Source organism: Scomber japonicus, chromosome 12 (genome assembly GCF_027409825.1).
Source record: "Scomber japonicus isolate fScoJap1 chromosome 12, fScoJap1.pri, whole genome shotgun sequence".
NCBI lineage: Eukaryota > Metazoa > Chordata > Actinopteri > Scombriformes > Scombridae > Scomber > Scomber japonicus.
In genome coordinates this window covers 3,342,594-3,363,590 of record NC_070589.1, presented here as the reverse complement: position 1 = coordinate 3,363,590, position 20,997 = coordinate 3,342,594, and the positions used below count along the sequence as shown (strand labels likewise).

The 20,997-nt window shown below is 38.9% G+C and overlaps 1 protein-coding gene across 1 annotated transcript in view; it reads right to left on the bottom strand.

Moving 5' to 3' along the window:
- Window positions 1-20,997, bottom strand: part of dlgap1a (discs, large (Drosophila) homolog-associated protein 1a) — a 68,569-nt gene that overhangs the window by 41,794 nt on the left and 5,778 nt on the right. The window contains exons 2-3 of the mRNA XM_053330164.1: window positions 13,648-13,862; window positions 4,762-4,957 (exon numbers count right to left, since the gene is read on the bottom strand). Coding sequence (XP_053186139.1) covers window positions 4,762-4,957; window positions 13,648-13,862 — 411 coding nt within the window. The remainder of the gene's footprint in view (window positions 1-4,761; window positions 4,958-13,647; window positions 13,863-20,997) is intronic.

Here is a 20,997-nt window from a genome sequence, read left to right as displayed (position 1 = left end):
TAAACAAATATAGAATCTCACCAGTCTTATCCTTCCAGGAACACATTTGTAAAGTGAAGGATGGAGTTGGTTGAAAACATGACTAGAGTTTGAGTATAGTTTTACAGTGTTGGTAATGCACTGTGCACAGCTCTGGGTTCAGATTGTATTTTGAGGCACTGTTTTTCAACCTTATTATACTGTCTTCTATTATTTCATTCTTTATAATCCCTGGTGGTGTAGAGATGTCCTGGTGGGTATAGTGTCACTTTCACTAGCTATACTACAGTTTTAAATAGTGTATATTCATCCATTGGAAGGGATGGGAAGGGAGTGTTGGTCCTCAAATGCATTAAAGACAGAGCGTCTCCTCCAGCTTTCTGCCATTTCATCAGTTCTACATGAAAAAAATGCAGTTCTGACATTCATTTGAATGAAGTCACTGTGCTGATGTGGTGGGGGTGCAACCACAGTGATAAATGACATATTTCTACATTTAACTGGCAATTATCATGTTGACAGGTAAAATAATTGACATTGTGATAAGCTCCCAGGGTTGTATAGTATTATAAACCTCTGTGCAGTGTTTTGGTGTCTGGTAAGTCTTCAAACTCATGGATCTATTACTCAAACTAGACTTCTTGGATCCTACTGTGTCATGTACCAAGTAACTGAAATGACACACCCACACAAACGCAGCTCATTCATTTCCTGTCTGAACGTCCAAATTCAGTTTCCTGACAAAACATTTTCTCTAGAGCCAGGTGTTGCATTTTCAGCTTCTTCATCCATATTTAGCAAGGATCACACAGAATATATCGTCTGGTTCATTACATTTCTTCTGTTCTTCACAGCACTGTAAACACATCAGTTTAGCTATGACATGAGCGCCATGGCATGAGTTCAACTCTCACGTATACAAAGAAGAAATAAAATCATGACACGTCACGTATGAAATCACATCACAGAAAACAGGACATATGACTTACAATACAAGTGCACACCAAAATAAAATAAACCGTAAACCATATAATATGGGACCATATCAAGAACAAATGAGATAATACAACTTAAAATGATTTATATAAATAATATTGCAGATGAGAACAGATGAGCTTGTTCTCATCATCTTAAACCAAATTCTATCACCATACACTTCCAAGGAACCTTTTTTTACCATTTTTACAATCTTTGCTACAGGTTTTTTCAATATGTCTGCGATCATGTCTTCTGATGGGCAGTAGTAGTTTACCCTCACTGAGTGCTTCATGAATGAAGTGGTATTTTACATCAATGTGTTTGGACCTGTCTGTTCACTGGATTCTTACTCAGTGAAATGGTGCCTTTATTTACTCCATGGACAACTTTTCCATGCCAACAGTTGGGTTAGATAAAAACTTTCCCGAGTAGTGGTTGCTATAGATAGATGTATTCAGCCTCCAAAGGTCCACATCAGACTGCCCATAATCTCATGATACTCTTCATTTTCTATCTGTTTTCTATACAGAGTAGTCAGATAAATTTCTCACAAAGTTGTTCAAGATGATCATTTAGAAGTTTGCGCCAGTTTCTCCCAGATTGTTTCAGGCCATAAAGGGATTTCTTTAACCTGTACACCAACCTATTTCTTGTCTGATGTCTTTTCAAACCTTGCTCCAAGAAGATTTCTTCCTCAGTCTGTTTCCACAGTTTCTGTATGACCAGGTATGCTGGACTGTTCTTACTGTACCCTACAAACATTCCTTTCTCACATCTGTGGTCCAGTTTCTTATGATCATGACTGTATGTGTAACAATCTGATCCAAACACCCACATTTTTGAAAAAAATGGCTTTCTTCCTGTTAGCATGGAGTATGGGTAATTTTTAGTCCTGTCACTGTTACAAATATGAGCAGCATTTTGAACAGCACAAGGCCACAATCCTTTTTGGTAATCCCATCTCTAATAATAGACACCTTCCCATTTGAAAAAGGGTTCTTCACTGTCTCTCATCTGTACCATTTTGATGGGGAGAGTATGGGGTTGACATCTCATGTCTTATGCCTCTATCCCTAAAAAGTGACTAAAAAGCATCATCTGTGTATTCTGTGCATATCTGATGTGATACAGTACATTTGACACTCACATACTGTGTGCTGTCTGCAAGAAACTTTTCTGTTGCTAATGTTGTTTCACTCTTGTTTATAAGGAGAAACAGACACTGTTCCTGAGAAACCTTCTGTGAAATGGCATACTTATATCCATCTAGACTGGTTGGCTTAATGGGGCCTACCAGTACAGTATGTACCAGCTCTTGGGGCTCAGTAGCTTTTACATCAGTTTTCCTGTCTGTGCTGTTGGTGAATTTCCCCTGATGTGCAGATACTACAGTCTATCTTGTTCCATGTTCATGCCCTGTACCACATCTGGTCATTTTGATCATTCTGGTCATTACATCATCTCCATTATAATGTCCCAAAATCTCACGCTATGCTTGACATCACAAGTTAGACTCACTTTGTCACTGGACACCAGACGTCTTATCAGTGATGCATCAACACATTATTGGTGGTTATTTTCTGATTTCAGGTGGTACAGTCTGTCATGATCCTTCTATGTGGAAGACGTTCAAATTTTGTTTATGAGCTCATTCTGTTCTGCTTTGAAGCTCAATTTGGCTCCATCAGCCTGGTTGCTTTTACAGAGGATATGCTCTGAGGATACATTGGTATGAAAAAGGCCTTCCTCAGTGTGACGGTGACACATCTTCCTTCTGAGTCCTGTAAAGACACCTCTGAGTCACCACGTTTCAATGCCTCACTGTTCCTCCTACTTCTGTCAGCTAGCAGCATGTACTGTGTCTTTGGGTCAAAAGACTCACCAAATCTTGTGAGTTTTTTTTCTGTTTTAATGTGTAGTTCAGCTCTGCCATCTATTGTCTGGAAAACAACTTTAAAGACAACTCTTTGTTCTTCCTCATGGTCGTCTTGTCTTTCTGCATCATCTTTGTTTTTGGTTTGTCTTCTGCACTGTCACTGTGTCTTGAGCTTCTGTGATAGCTGCACTACTTATTTACTCCTTTTTAGTGACAATTTCTGGCAGTATGGCCGTGGTTTCCACGTCCGTATAGCAGATCACTGATGATATGTCCACTTTCATCACATTGTGCGATTCTGGTTTACTGTTGAACTTCTGTTGAGCTGTCTCTTCATAGCTTTGTAGTTTAGTTTTAAACTGAGTAAACTTTAATTCCTCACTGCTCTGTGTCATATCTATGGCAAAATGTGTGCAATTCCAGAAGGCCTTTCGAATCATAGTTATTATTACCCCATTACGAATTACCTCTTTGGCATTTCTTAAGGAAGCTACTGCCTTTTCAGCTAGATAATATGGTCTGTAATAATTTCTTTAGTTATTTGTGTATACAGGGCAATCATTCTGGGCTTACCCTGACTGGCTTAGTGACTCTGTATTTGTAGAACTTTGCTTCATCATCTGCTGCTTTTCTCATCACCAACAAGAGACTTTTTGTCATTAAGAAACTGAATTAGCTCCGTTTAGCATTCTGCATTCATTTCAGGGTATTGATCACCGGCTAGTATTTTATCCTTTAAGCCTATCGTAGATGGCCCAGAAACTACACTTACCTGAGAAAACTAACCTTTGCCATCTTTCTCCTGTCCTGCACCGGGGCCCATAACCTTTTGTGTTTCAGCTTCATTATCCATAATGAAGAAGGATCACACAGAATATACCATCTGGTTCATTGCATTTATTCTGTTCTTCACAGCACTATAAACAGTAGCCCTGGCATGAGCACTTCCTGCTCTGCTCAACTCTCATGTAAGAAGTGCAGGAACATAAAATGTGCTCGACAGTCACATAGGAAATAAGGTCACAGACAACAGGATGTATGACTTACAAGTGCACACCAAATTAAAATAAACCATATAACATGGGAGCACATGAAGAACAAATGAGAATACAACTTAATATCAATATATGTAATATCACAGATGAGAATACATAACATCAAGGAACAAAACGTCTTTCAGATTAAATGAATTACTGCAAAATGATTGGCTGTACCCTGCTTTGTACACTGAACACTGCTTTGTACTAGGCTATTTTAGGTAGGTGTGTTAAATTCCCCTTTCCCTGAGGTGGTGTTCTATACATGTGTGTACACAACACTATATCTCAGGGGAAAACAGAGCCTCCCTGATACCCCAGACCTATAAATCTCAATTTGAAAAAATGGATGATTTTCATTAGGGAAAGCATCTACCTATCCATGGCAACTGTACAAATAGAGCTTTGCTGCTGATGGGATCCATGAGATATGGTCAAAAGGTCCAAAACAAACATAGTCAACAAAAGAAAGCGTTGACTGCTATGATTTTAAAGGCAATAAAACAAACCACTGGACTGTGTTTAGGCCCAATGCAAAACAGTATGTGTTAATGCCAAGTTTTGCAAAAATTATTAAAAACGTATGGTGAAAAAGTTTTGTATGAATATAACTGATGGCACATATTTTAGTAAAGTTGGTGAAAAACAGTGAACCTGTCCTTTAAAGACAGGAAAAGAGAAAGAAATCTCCCAGATGAACAATGAGACTAAAACTGCCACATATATTGGCATGAAGTGAAAGAGAAAATTTGTTAAGGCCACTACCCACAAATTCCAGTTGAAATTAGAGTGCATGAAAATGATTTCAAACACTTTGTGCGCCTTAATGTAGCTAAGATGAAATGACTGGGTGGGGCATACGGTATTCAGGCAGCATTGTTGGCAACCAACCTGACTGATGGTGCTCATGGCCCTCATGTAGCTTTCATTGCGTGAGCGGTATTGGGGTGAGGACAGCAGCGATTTGGGGTCGAGGAGGGTTTTGGGGTCCAGGGTGTCCAGGCTTCTATTGATTGAAACCTCACTCACCGCACGCAGGTAACTGTGGCTCCTGATCTGCAGCTTTGGGGAGTGCTCCGTTGAAATCCTGTCAAGAGGAATGAAAGGGATGTAGAGTTATACACAAGCTCCTCTATCAGATCACAATATGCAAGTAAAAAAGTGTGTGGGATGTAATCACTGATTGTGTGTTTGTGCAGCATTTGATAAATAATCATTTTTGTATCCATATGTTTAGAACTCTTCCCACACACTTTGATAAGGACACAGGAGTCTGCTGTACAAGGTGTCAGTTATGTTGTGGTCATTTTTCATTAAGATTATGCGTATAGTTTCTGTCACTGCAGTCTCTCGAAGCATCAACAATTTGATATGCTACAAAAAATGATTACATTAGATTAGATTAACAAAATGGAAAAAAAGAAAAAGAACACATTTCAAATTAAAATAGTGCTGTATAATCAGTAGAGCATGTGTAAAAATGATAAAATGTCCAGGTACACTTCAGGTGGGTCATAATGATGCCGTCAAGATTTGGGAAAGACCGGGGCAAGTTTCATCATGCATTTTACCCACATGTGCTCCCTGCTGTTTGGAATCTGTATTCTTTGTTATGGTTTATTTTGTTTTATTTTATTTTCTAGTGTGCTGTGTGCCTGGTGTTTAATGAAAGAATAAAAACCAAACCATAATATTATTGGGACTCCATGCCATTTTTTCAAATAGGACTTTTAAAATGAATTTATGAATAATGTATGAATGCAAAAAGTTTAACACCTTCAAAAAGTTAATTCCTAAATACAATAAAGTTTAATACAACTGTAAATAACCTCTAAATTTCCAACCAATACACTGCCTCAATACAACTCTCAATGTCAAACCATAACCAAAAAACAACAGGCTACACTTTTACATTAAAAAGGCAATAAACAAATACATAATTAAAACTAAAATTGTATCCCAGTCAATATCCCACAACAGTGATATTGTTATTCTTCAACATCTTGAACTGTTCTTCTTATAATCAGTATACTCAATATAAATATGATTGTTTTCATTATTTCTGTCAAGTTCTCCTTAGTGTCCCTCTCCATCCTGTTTGTGTTGTTCACAAGATAGCACACACTGTCAAACTGGATTACTGATCAGCTCCAATCATACATGATTCTCAGGTCTGTCAGTCTCACTTTCTCTAGTCACATCTTCACACATGTAGTTAGTCTATAATTGTCTGTCCAGTTTCATTTAGTCTCTATAAATTGTCTATTATCAGCACCTCCTCCAAACAGTAATTAACACCATTCACTGACAAACCCTGCCTTCCTGTTCTTGTTTGTGAAGCATGTTGTAACAGGTGTTTTGGAAAGTGCTTTATAAATAAAGTTTATTATTATTATAAAGGGACAAATGACACAATTGAGTCCACTTTGTCACATAAATCAATGTGGATACATGCCTATGGAATAGTATATAATATGGTATATAATGTATAGTACAAAAAAGAATAATGGACAGAGTAACTTCATCATCACTGTCACTTTGTGCATAAAATGCCTATAAGTGTAAAAATGTTTAATTGCTATAGTGCAACTTTCAGCTGAAATGATCATTGTTTACTGTGTAAGAAGACAAATGAACAAAACAGGACCAAACTGAATTAGGGGTCTGACCAAATCCACTTTGCCATTTTAATGGTGGAAAAATGGTGGATGCTCCAAGAACAGGGTTCAAAGAGGTTGTACTTAAGTCTCTTAATGAATCATGGGTGTGTTTTGGGCGTAACATACAGTAAACCAATCAGTGTCATCTCCCTTTAAATCCAGAGGTGCAGTTAGGGCTGCTAACCCGACATTTCATTCATAAAGAGGCTGCACATCTATTAACATATCAGTCCTGCTGCCATCAGATGCTGCCAGGATTTTATGAACTGAAGAAGAAACTTTTCATACAGTATAAACAGCTGTGGAGAACAGACACTGTAAGAATCAGCCACATTCATTAATAGAGCAGTACAGATGTTTTAACCACAGATGTTCAGATGCTTTTCTTGTTGATAAAATCACTAAGTGGCAGCAGAGCAGCTTTCCTCCACAACAACTTTAAAACCAATTATGATAAATCCAGACACAAAGTAGTCCAAAGTATGGCCACCAGAGCTGAACACATGTTGAGTGATATTAGAAGATTCTATCACGTTTAAAACTTCAGTAGCAAAGCCAGCAATTATGTCATGACAGTTTTTAATTTTGAAATTTGTAGCCAGTTCACTAGTACTTTGATACAATGTGCAATCAGAGAGAATACATTATCATATAGGCTGGTGTGTTAGAGGCTGTCACATTCACAATCACATTCATTACTTTCATCTGCTTGAAACATGGACAGGCTCTCTCCGTCATGATGCATTGTTTGAGGGTATTGTTGGATTTTGGAGGATAATAGATAACACTGAAGAAGACAAGGTCTGTGCAAAGTCTGAGTTTTTAGGACAAGGGCCTCAAAGCTAAAGAGATAATTGGAATGTAACAGGCTGCATTTAAAATACTTTTTAAATACAATATCTCGGACATCACACTGGCCACAAGCAAGAAGCCAAAGAAACAGACTGGAGATGTAGATCTTGAGGATCCTGAACCCCAAACTATCCATACAGGTTAAGTGGTGTAACCCCACAGCTTCCATTGACATCTGGTCATCAGATGCATACATCATCTGCAAGCTTTTCCTGAGGGTAGTAGGTACTCTGTTGTTGAGAGGGAAGCGTTAGCATTGAAGTGGGCTTTAAACTACAGTATCTTGTGTACCTGTTAATTCTCTAGCCATTTCATTACCATACATTTAGATTCATTATGTTATGTTAACCATGAATTCCACCTGAAATACACATTAGTATCACAGGTCTGTTTGTGTTTAGCATTATATTTAGTTGAGATTTCCATCATCCGTAAACTTAGATAAATACAGTAATGACAGACAAACTTTGTCGTTATTTCAGTTACTTTTATGGCTATTTTCATTGTTCAGCCTTACTCAGTTACTGAGTTTTGTCTATGACTGTCTTAGCAATTGCAGGAAATTGCTGTGTGGGAGGGGGCGGTCTGTAGGCGATGTTATCTAGGGTGCTTCCATATCTGCGAGGAAGCTGCTGACAGTATTAATACAGTACGTATTTCACTTGTGTTTTGTGAATGGCAAAGAATAGTGCATTTGGTGATGCATTTATTCACAGTGGGAAATGTAGGCTCCTGTAAGAGATTAATCTATGTGTTTGTTATAAGCTGGGTTTGAGATATTTAGGATGCACATCTCTGTAGTGAGGATGGTGAGGAGCCTTCAGCTTTCACAATTCAGCATACTGAGAGTTTTGTCAGGATGTATTCATTTGTCTTGGGGAAGCCAGCAGCTCCCAGGGCTTGTGATGTTAAAGCTGCAGTTGGTAAGTCTTATAAAAGTAACTTTTTGTCATATTTGCTAAGACTGTCACTATGTAAAGACAGCATTACATGAAACTAGTAATCTGTAAAAAAAAAAACAAAAAAAAAACAGGCTCATTTAGCCCCACCTACTGCTCCTACTGCAAATAGCCAGAATCCACTGCAGCCAGACAAAAGAACCAATCAGAGCCAGGATTGTGTCTGTTCATCAGACACAATCCTGAGACACAATCCTGACAGCTGTCAGACACTCCATCAGACTCTGATGGAGTGTCTGACAGCTGTCGATCACTGCTCACGCACACAGCCCCCTCCCCCTTCCTCCTCAGCTCGGTCAAGCTCATATCTCCGAGTTTCTAGGTAAGGTATAGCCATGTGAAAGTCACTGTAAAGCATTTTATATTTGACAGTCTATCTAACAGTTGTATTTCTTCTAATTTGATGCTAAGTCCTCTCTCTCCTCAAAGTTACCAACTGCAGCTTTAAAGTCCATGTAAAGTAAGAATAAATATGTGTTCTGAGTTTGACATACCACAGAAAAGTGTGTTGTTAACCACCCTGCCAAATTTGAATGATTAAAAAAATTGCCAAATATATGAAATTAGGCTTCAAAGTTGTGTAAAACTCAGCCTCTTTCTCTGCTACTAAACGCTGTGGGAGTGCCCGCCGAGTTCACTGAAACCCCGCCCCCTACCAAGTGTCACCTGTCAATCAAAGTCACCACCTCTACCAGAAACATGGATGCTACGTCTGAGAGCTTTCTGCTGCTAATTCAGCTGCTAGCTCGGCGGCTAACTCGGCTGCTAACTTGGCGGGTAACTAACCTCTACAGCAGCAGGGGCAGGTTTATGCACACAGAATAATAATTATGTGTTTCAGTTTCTCAACAACAAAGCATATAGGACTTCATAATTCGAACTAGTCTGCAGTGTAGACTTGTAGAAATGATTATTACAATCAATCTGCTTACACAGGTTGTTCCGCATAGTAGAACAGTACCAGTTGTACCTTTAGGGTATTATTTGTTGAGTAAAATAAACACTGCTTCAACAGTCAATAGACAACAGTCCATTTTTATCCATGCTGAGTTTAAATAATGGAAGCAAGTAAACGCATGGTCAGAAATAAAGAGAGGATGTGTGTGTGCATGAGAGATATTCAGAGGGCACGACAGGAAAAGAGTCGGCCTGAATCCCTCGACTACACTCTGTAATTACTCTACTATTTAGAGAGCTGTGAAAGCTTAATTAGACAAAGGTGATATTTCTGGCTTCTTGCTGTAAATCAGACTGAAGATCCACTAGATGTGAATTACACCTCTCTCTCTCTGGGGTACAGGCACCAAGCAGCCTCATCAGGGCTACAAGATCTTATATTTATGTTGAATTTACTGGAACTGATCATGTAGGCACACAACAGCATATGAAAGCAACAATAATAAGACCAATGTTATAAAAAAAATCCCAAACATAAATGTATTGTTTTATTTGTATTGTGACTAAATTAAAAACTAAGCACTAAATGTCAGTTTTGGCAAGTGAGTTACCAGCTGACTGAATGAGGCATGATATAACAACAGTAAACAGGCAAAAACATAAGAATTGGACTAAGAATTTTTGCACAAATCAAGTGTATGTTTTTATAGAATAACCCTCAAATTCTGCTACAACCCTTCCCTCTAGCATACTGGCAGCAGGGGTTTGTGTCAGCGGCATATGACTGTATGCAGAGGAGAGGGGACTTGAGGAACAAATCCATGAAACATGGATAGCAATGTGCATTCTTGCAGTACTGGTAGTCACAGCTACTCTTTGTGTCTCCACTCGAGGAAGTCCAGCAGTTCTTTGACAGTCACTGATGTAGCCCAGTGGTGCAGCACATATATCATCAAGTGTGTGCCCAGTGCACTTTTGATATTTTGTAGCCAGTTCACTAGTACTTTGATACAATCAGAGAGAATTCATTATCATATAGGCTAGCGTGTTAGAGGCTGTCACATTCACAATCACAGGCTCTCTCCGTCATGGTGCACTGCACTGTTCGAATCCTGTGGAAAGGAAATGTATTGTTGTCCGGGTTTCAAATATGAATACAACAGCTCAGATTTATTGTCAACAGCAGAGTGTCTGTCTGTTGTGGTAAAAATCACTCATTAACCTTTCTGTCTAGTGGACATGAATGCCATAATCAGTGTAAAACAAAGTGGAAAGATGAGTAAAACACAGATAGGGAGGTTTATATAAATAGCCTTAAACACATGAAGTGACAACATATTACAGAACATGAGATGTGAGTTATGAGTTTGCATCTGCTCTGAGCAGGTAAGTAGCGGACCGTACGAGGCACATTCATTCTTGCCATCAAGTCTGCTGTGTGATCAAATGATCAACTGATTGACCACACCCTCAACTAGTCTTCTCCTTCCACTGTGGTGGATGGTAAGTTCTCAAGATACCAAACCAGCCAATTTAGAGGAAATACCAGTTTGCCAGTGCAACTCTGCACTTGGAGAGGATTAGAATGACTGTGTGTGTACCTGTGTTGTAGCTGGGCTAGCACCTCTTCAATGAGAGCCTTTCACAGCGTCACTCGTCAGTACATAGCTGTAGCCATGCTGTTTACTGTTTGTCAAGCATGAATATTTCATCAATTATGGAAACATACCTCTTGGCTACTATGCCACAGTTACTGCGGGGGACTTAGGCACACATGAGATCCGATTTTTGCAAACCAGATTGAAACTACCTTTGGGAGGTAGTTTCAAATCTCATTTGGACAGATGTGTCTGAGTCTGAACAGCTCCAAACACTCATATCGGATTTGACTCTCCGTGACGTCTCTCTACGTCTCTATGTTACGTCACTCTATGCGACACCAGACCCGCGCTTATTCCAGTTGTTGTTGCTAGCTGATATCACTGGAGGCAACGGAGGACGTTGAAAACATCAGTCCTTGGACTCCGACGACGTTGCCACAGCAACCTGTCAGATTGGTCATTAATGTGCCCCAGTCTGAACAGAGCCAAATCCCATTTGGACACTTGCTAAAAACAGTGTGGACAGTCAGGCCTAAAAATTTAGGATTTGAGAAGGAATCAGATTTGAATCAGATTCAGATTTGCCTGAAGTCTAAACGCAGCCTTAATGTCTCTGAGCAGACACATTAGATTTCAGAAAAAAAAAAAAAGTTTTGTTTCAACACACATCTGTATTTTTGGAAAAACCCTGTGTATTAACACAATATACTAACAAGAATCTATGTCATTATGTGTATATTAATACATGATTGTGGACTGGTTCATTTTTAAAGAAACGTATCCTTGAATTAGTGGGATGAGAAAAAATAAGAACTTAGTTAATTTTCCAGATTTATGTATATGAAGTCAGGAAATATATACTAAATATATACTAAAACATTTCTCCAGTGAAGACAGAGACAGTTTAAAGATTCCTTAGTTGGTAGAAGAGCTGGAGGAGCAGCTGAGGTTACATTAACAGATAATGACATGCAGTCAGAAGAGATGGAGGAACATGAGGCGCATTAGTGCCAGAATAAGTGGTGTCATAGGCCATATACAATGAAATCAATCAACCTTTACACCAATATGAGCGCCAAGTGAGGTACTTGACCTGATGACAGACATGACCAACTGTACTGTATTGAGGTCTTTTGTGACATCAGCGTCTAAAAATGAGCATCATATTGGAAGATGGTGAATAAAAAGGGGCTGATTTTACCCTCTGACCACCTGTCTCCCACAGGTAAAATCATAATGTCCCTGCTCATGTCTAAAAATAGTAGCACACATCAAGTTCAACAACTTCAAGCCAAATGTTGGAACAGCTGGATATGATGTTTGTGAGCTGAGAGTTCATGTTAATCCCACACAATGACACTCATCTGTTTCTTTAATAACTAATGAGACTATGTTTCAGTACAGGAGACAGCATATTCTGCAGCAGGCTTCATATGAACTACACAAGATTTCAGTGACAAAGACAAGAATCAAATGCAGCATGATCACATTTAAATGTAAAATAAACCTTACTGATTCTATTCAATCAACAAGTGAACTAAAGTTAAAATACTAACTTTTTCATCAGTTGCCTTCGTGTCCTGACTTATTATATTGCTGTATTATAGTTTCTTTAGTAAACCAAATGTTATACCCCAAACAATGTTTACAAAAGTAATCATTTATAACATGATTACAGCAAAGCCTTGAGAAATCTGAGGATTTCAGTTTAAAGCACAACAGTGTCCTTCTCTTCTGCAGCTTTCACAGGGATTTCATTGCAGATTTTCCAGCCTTTCCTCACAAGATAAACAACAATATAGGTCTAAAATTCAGCTTGGAAAAACTACCTATAGTTATGTTTATGCCATCTAGTAGATGCAGTAATTATGACTTGGGGAACTGACATCAATATAGGTGACTTCCCTATTAGGAGGAGACAGTGTTCGCTTCCTGTGACTTCTATGTTTCCAACCATGAGTTGGGACATTTTTTTTACAAACTCTAACAACCTGTTTGCTGTTGCTATGGTTACTGGCAGGCTGAGTAACTTTAAGGAAGTACTTTATTTCAAGTGACTATTTTAACCAAAGCTGATCCTTCTCTAACTATAACCAAGTGCTTTTTGTTTAAACCTAAGCAGACCTTAACCACAGTTAAGTCACAGTCACATCATCAAAACATCTTTATTTTTAACAGTGATTTGTAACAGTTTTGTAAAGCAGTATTTTACACTCCTGTGAGTCATTCCCAAAACCCTGCTATGTGTTGTTCTGCAGTGCAGGTACAGTCAAACTGTGTGGTTGGTTAATTATGAGGATTCATACTTCTACTGTATTTCTGCAGATTTTAAAATATATCTATTAACGTATGTCTCACATTACACTAACTACCTCACTAGCACCTCAGTTCATGCTAGCAGGACCAATAGTGGATAGCAGAACCCTAACAGGCCTTGAATTGGCCATAAAATGAAATGCAAATTGAGGGGTGAAACTGATAAAATGATAAAACAGTCAAACATCATAGGAATGCTCATGTCTGCTCTATGTGTAAAGAGCCTTGAGATAACTTTTGTTGTGATTTGGCGCTATAAAAATAAAGATTGATCGATTGATGTCTATCATTAACACATCCACATTTAAACCAACCAACAAAGGGAATATTTAACATACCATTTTCATGAAATTTAACATAGATGGAATCATGATGTTTCAGCCTCATCTATACATGGAGGAAGGGCAAGAATAAACTGTTAGAGAGAGGAATAGATTCCAGTCTAAGATTCATAATAAACACAAAAAGAAAGAGGAGACAATGGCTTCTTACTGTAGAGTGGTCATCTCAGTCAGTGATGGCTGGGTGGCTTTCAGGTAGCTGGCCCGTCGTGCCTGGATCTTGGGGGAGGGTTTGGGACTCCCATCAGAGTCTCCACTGTCATCCTCAGCCATGGCTTTGACATAGCTGCCGCTCCTCATCCTCCGACAAGGGATGTCTTCCTCCTTCCCCAGGGGAGAGAAACCACTCCACTCATCCTGAGGTACCTGGTGATCGGGCGGAGGCGACAGGGAAACAGTCTCAGGGGGATCCATTCCACTGCTGCCTGAGTCCCAGCCACCAAACTGGCTAACTAAACTGTCCTGCTGGTACATAGAACCTACAACTACTGAACTCACATACAGTACAACCATCAACACAGAGGGCAAGACATAGCACCCAAATACATAGACTGTACTAAACTAATGGCTGATATTGTTCTTAATCCATCACCCTCTGTCACGCACATGCATACATACACAGCTCCCACACTGCTGTGCTACTGTCTAATTAGCATAGAACCGTATGTGTGTGAGTCTGCCTGGGCAGGTCTGAAATTTCTCTCTGGCTAATTCATACATCTGCTTTCCAGAAGTCAGCTCAGTTCACAGGAACCGTGGTCATACATGAACACCAGAGAGTATGTGTGTGCATCCATGTGTGTGTTTACAAGTGTGTATGATCTGCTTGTTAATAGAGAAAAGGCTAGTTAATACACCACACTAAGAAAATGTGATGTTTTTTCTGACATAGAATGCAATGAGAAAAAAAAGTCCAATAACATAAAGAAAAAGCGATGCTGAGAGTAGATCAATATTTAAAAAGTTTAAATGAAATAAAATGTATGTTGTATATTTCCGTATGAACATGCTGTTTTGCACTATTTTTTTTAAAACACAAGACACAAAAACAAAGAAGAGACAGACAAATCTACAGCAACACAAGTCATTTCTGCAGAACTATAAGAAATAGTCCAGAGTAACATGAGAATGTTTCTTCAGACACATTGTACTGAGGTGGCTCATCAACGTTCACATATGGTTATCTAAAAACTTTAGTGCATGGAAATAAAACTATCTTCATGGCTGGATAGCACCAGAGAGAATGTATGACTCTTAAAATAATAAGCTAAATGAGCTTTATGACAACAGTGTGTCACATGGGGATCTCAGGTGGTTCATAAGAATGTAAAAGGTCTCTAATATGTAAGAGTCAGGCTCATGTTGCCAATAGATTTACAGGCTTTAATGAGCTAGGCTGAAATGGAAAAAAAGAAGTTGAACATCAGTGATTAAATACAGGATAATGTACCATATTGGCTAGTAACTACACTGACTATTTCTCACATTTCTCTCCTCTTAAAGGAGACAATAGATAGATAATAACAATACACACAACACAATAAAGACAATCTGCAATAAAATTGGAATAAATCAAAAGCCTGTTGTTACAGTGTGTTTTATCAGTGCAACTATCTAATAATACAATGCAAGTGAATGAACATTAATGAAAGAACATATCTCATGTCATTACCATATACAGTACTTTGGAAGTCCTCATGAAATTATTATAGGTATGTAGAGGAGTTTAAATGATACTATTCTGAAATAACAGTCTCAATTTGAAATTCTTCAATCTGGATTAATAACAATCTTTTCTCTTAACACACAGAGTGAACCAGCAGCTATAACAAAAATATATTTATTAAGATGAGCTTCTTTGTTTTGTTTCATACTTCCAAAATAATTGATGATGATAATGATATCCAAATAACAAAGAGTTGCCTATATTCTTCATGTAGGCCTACTTTGTCATAAGCCTCTCTCACAGTGGATGTGTTGACTCATCATAGGAGCAGAAGCACAGCTGGAACTAATAACTGTAATGAGGATGCGCTCCATTAAGCTGTGCCAGTAAGCTAGGACAGAGAGCCAGGAGGCACAACATCAGAACTCTGGAACTGGCACACCTGAATGGAATACAGCCATTATCTTTATTATTTATTATTATTTGGTACACCTGTGTGCATATAACCCATACCACTTTATATAGTCATCTATAACAAATGTCATACTTAAGACTTCATACTTAATATACTGTTTTGAGCAAGTAAATTGTATAAACTTTATTCTCTGATCAGCTGATTGTGGCCCCAGGCTAAAGTGTTAATTGCAGCAGTCAATCTTTGACATTTTTCTACAGACGATCTAGTAATGCTGCCTTCTTCTGTCTTGTACCCCCAAAACCTATGTGAGGATGTGAATGCATTTTTTTGAATACGTGAAAGGGGTATGTCCAAGCTAAAATGGAAATATTTCAATTTGTAGTATGAGAAAACTAAACCAAACCCTGATCAGATGGGCTCAGATACATGTGATCTGTTTTGACCATTGAACTTAAAACTTCACTGATAATAACAGTTGATGTGATGAAGCTCCATGATATTAGTACATGTACCTGTATGCAGTTAAAATAGAGCACACTTTCTTGCAGTTTTAAATGAGGAAGTAACATCATAGTTTATGGTTGGTGTATATACATCACGTCACACCTCATTACGTTTAATTAGCCACACCTTTTTTTTGGTTAGTGTCAGTGCCAGCTGGAGCAATGTCAGCACTTTGTGTCAAAGTGTTAAGTGCCTTCATACTGGAAGCTAGAGAGTGAGAATTTGATGGACAATAACAGAGACAGACAGCAGGAGAATTGCACCGCTACTCTGACTAATTATATATGAATCACAGAAGGAAAGAGGCTGAACAGATCTGCTGGGCTAAATGTGTGCATATGTGTGTGTGCGTGTGTGTATGTGTGTATGTGTGTGTGACGTCAAAGAGACACAAATGAGCAGTTTGGCTATAAAAAGAGAATGCGGGGAAAGGACCAGCTGCAGTAGCATCAGCAGCGCCTCTCACCCACGCACAAGCCTCGCTTCCACTGCAGCTCCTGCACTCATTCTGCTTTAATGGCTGAGGAACAGTGGATTACTGGTTTCCACAGCTGACACGGTCATTAGTGCTGTTTGATGGAGATTTTATATCCAAGCTTTAAGTCTGTTAATGTTTTCACAAATACATCATTCTGTCACTTACACATACACTTACATATATGCAGTACATCCAAAGCATCTACAGTATGTTTTATATTATAACCTGTCTCCTTGGCAACGTTGGCTGCAGCATTAGAAATAACAGGTAACAGTACGACCTGCAGCCATGCTGTTGAGATGCTGCAGATGATGATTTTCAGATTGAACTCCTGCCAAAGGGAATGTGGACAGTTTTAATGCAGCTCTTCACACGACTAACACAGCAGATCTGATGCTTCTTGAAGTTAATGTTTGCTGCAGTCAGAGAAGATTACACTGTTTGAAAGGGCAGCTTTTTTTGCTTTTTCCCCCTCAGTCATCTTTTTTATAAAAAAAGTACTCAAAGTATTCTTGCTATCTACCTCATATTCTCCTGAATGTACTTAAGGGCTGTTTACTAAAATGAAATGAACTGTTGTTCAAACAACAGTGACCTACAAGATAGTCATGTAATGATGAGAATTACACATGCCATGGTTAGAAGGTGCAATGTGTCCACTATTAATACTGTTAATGTGCTGATTGTGAAAGACAATGCAACCATCCAAATGTAAAACTAAATCTGTGTGCTCTCACTTTCAAACTTTTGACATGTTTGCAGTATTTTTAAATAAATGTCCATATCACAGTTAATACATGAGTCACACCACTGCATGTTTAGACTGACAGAAGACAGAGAGAGACAGAGACAAAGAGAGAGAGACAGACAGAGACAGACAGAGAACAGAAAGTGAGAAGAGAGCAGAAAGTGGCTGTGAAACAACAATGCTGAGCTATGAAATGATCTCTACTGCCCACTCAGGTCTACTGGATCCTGAAACACACAGCATTTCCTGTGATCCATCCATCAGCTGAGGTCAGATATTACATACTGATACACTGTAGAACATTGCACCAAAAATATGCTTTATAATTACGTTGTGTGAAGAGAATAGCAATACACTAATGAGGGTTTTTTCAGTTACTTACTAATGATGAGTCATAATGATGACTGCTACACTCACTGTTGAGCTTGTTCACCTTCAACAATAACTTCACACTAACTTCAAAAATTGAAAAATGAGATCAACAGTGGTGAGTGCTACATGACTTGGTGAACCGATTAGTGCAGTAAAAATGTACATAATAATGAAGTGAATGACGTTCACAGACAAGAATTCCTGACTACACACACACACACACACACACACACACACACACACACACACACACACACACACCTTCAAACACAATATCTCACCTAGTTTTTTTAAATTTTACAAGTTGAACTATAGCATTATTTGAAATTAAATTCTTAACAGTGACAACCAAAAGAGATTTGGTTTGTATGCAGCTCAAAGATTATTTGTGGATTATGTAAAAATAGAAGCAGAAAGCTGCTTTTAATCCTATAGATTTGAGATCTTTTCTTATTTCATTCATTAATTCCGGGGTTTGTGGATGGGGAAAGTTAAAAAGCAGCACTTGCTCATCCCTCATTACTACCACAGAGCTGGCCTTGAGCACAGCCTTTTTTTCCCAGCTGCTCCAGTGGAGCTGCTCAGTGGCAGCACATCAGACTGTGGTTGTACTGAGCAGCTTCCAACTGTCAATGTGTGGAAGTGTGAATGTGCTCCCACTGTTCCTGCAAATAAGAGGCTTCCTCTCAGTGAAACTCACCTCACCCAAATGAATCTGTATATACATACATATATATTTCTATTTCTAACTCACTGTAAGTTTAAAATAAAATAAAATAAAACAGTTTTGAGGAGAAACCTAATTAATCTTAACAACCATTAATTGAGATAAGAAATGGTTGGTTACATCTCATATATTGAATTAAGAGCTGTAGCCGACTTACTTTTGAACACTGTTTCTCACAAGCTATTTAATCCACATAGAGCAGGGGTGTCAAACATGTGGCCCGCGGGCCAGAACCTGCCCGTCTAGGGGTGCAACCCGGCCCACTTTCCTTCCACCTGTCCGTCCTCTCTACCTTCCCCCTTTCCTCTTTAATGATCCAGCCCACATGAGATTAAATTGGTCTGTATGTGGCCCTTGAATGAAAATAAGTTTGACACCTCTGTCATAGAGGCAGTAAAGGACTGTCCACACCAAGGACCATAACTATAAAGTGCTGTACAAAATGGCACAGCATGCTCCAGATGTGTCAGCAGCTTAGGAATAAGGACACTGATGACTAGTTATTGTTGTACATTGCACAGAGAAAGAAAAAGAAAACCAGAAAAGTGGTGGTGATTCAATATGTTGGCAGACACTAGTTGCTGTGATGTTTCAGTATTTACAGATCAAACTGTAATGACCGACTGCAGCAGGTGTTGAAGCGCAATGTGCAAAAGTCCACAGAAGTCCAAGCAAGCAAGATTTCTGGCTATCGCACACCTGTAACTTCTTCTTTAAGCGGCTCCTCTGTCCTCCACTCGTTACCTGTATTAATGGCACCTGTTTGAAGTCATTATCAGTATAAAAGACACCTGTCCACAACCTCAAACAGTTACACTCCAAACTCCACTATGGCCAAGACCAAAGAGCTGTCAAAGGACACCAGAAACAAAATGTGTAGACCTACACCAGGCTGGGAAGCCTGAATCTACAATAGGTAAGCAGCTTGGTGTGATGAAGTCAACTGTGGGAGCAATTATTAGAAAATGGAAGACATACAAGACCACTGATAATCTCCCTCGATCTGGGGCTCCACGCAAAAAGAACCACACGGGGGGACCTAGTGAATGACCTGCAGAGAGCTGGGACCAAAGTAACAAAGGCTACCATCAGTAACACACTATACTGCCAGGGACTCAAATCCTGCAGTGCCAGACGTGTCCCCCTGCTTAAGCCAGTACATGTCCAGGCCCGTCTGAAGTTTGCTAGAGAGCATTTGGATGATCCAGAAGAGGATTGGGAGAATGTCATATGGTCAGATGAAACCACAATAGAACTTTTTGGTAAAAACTCAACTTGTTGTGTTTGGAGGAGAAAGAATGCTGAGTTACATCCAAAGAACACCATACCTACTGTGATGCATGGGGGTGGAAACATCATGCTTTGGGGCTGTTTTTCTGCAAAAGGACCAGGACGACTGTTCTGTGTAAAGGAAAGAATGAATGGGGCCATGTATCGTGAGATCTTGAGTGAAAACCTCCTTCCATCAGCAAGGGCATTGAAGGTGAAACGTGGCTGGGTCTTTCAGCATGACAATGATCCCAAACACATCGCCCGGGCAACGAAGGAGTGGCTTCGTAAGAAGCATTTCAAGGTCCTGGAGTGGCCTAGCCAGTCTCCAGATCTCAACCCCATAGAAAATCTTTGGAGGGAGTTCACTGCTCTAGAGGAGATCTGCATGGAGGAATGGGCCAAAATACCAGCAACAGTGTGTGAAAACCTTGTGAAGACTTACAGAATACGTTTGACCTGTCATTGCCAACAAAGGGTATTTAACAAAGTATTGAGATGAACTTTTGTTATTGACCAAATTCTTTAAAAATCAGATTTTCTAGATTTTTTATTTTCATTTTTTTCTCATTTTGTCTCTCATAGTTACCTATGAGGAAAAAATTACAGGCCTCTCATCTTAGGTGGGAGAACTTGCACAATTGGTGGCTGACTACTTTTTTGCCCCACTGTATCATTCTTGCCGTGGACAGCTCTTAGGAAGTAGTAATAATAATGTGCTTAAATTATTATCATACTGTATAGATGAGTGTTTAATTGGTAGATTGAATAGTCTGTCTGCCTTGTTGAACTGCAAAAAAGCAGTTGACTCATTCGATTGTAGAAGCATGGCAGACAATCACATTTCTTTCTCTAACAAATCATCTTTGGTCCATTATGGACCAAATTATTCAAATTATTATTTATCCATTATTAGACATTTATCAGACTTTTGGCCATTGGGCAAGTTACTCAGGGAAACAGTGTTAACTATAATTTGCAGCTTGTGAGGTTTGTCATTTAAACAAATGACAGGCAGTGTTGTCTGAAAATGAGATGCCAGGTATTTTGTATACCTAAAACAATTTGGAAGTGGCGATTGGAAACCCAACTCTATTGTTCATAATTCCTTCCTTCTCTCCTTACATTCTAGTGATTTTACATACCTTTGTGCTTAAAACGTAAATCACTGACGACCATTTTTAAATGAACGAGTGGTGGCTGTATATCCTCAATTAGTTTATTCCATTCGTTTAATTTCAGTTTTAGTATGCTATAAAATTGAATAGAATTGAAACTTGCTCAACATAATGCATCATAATGAAACACATTTGTTAGTT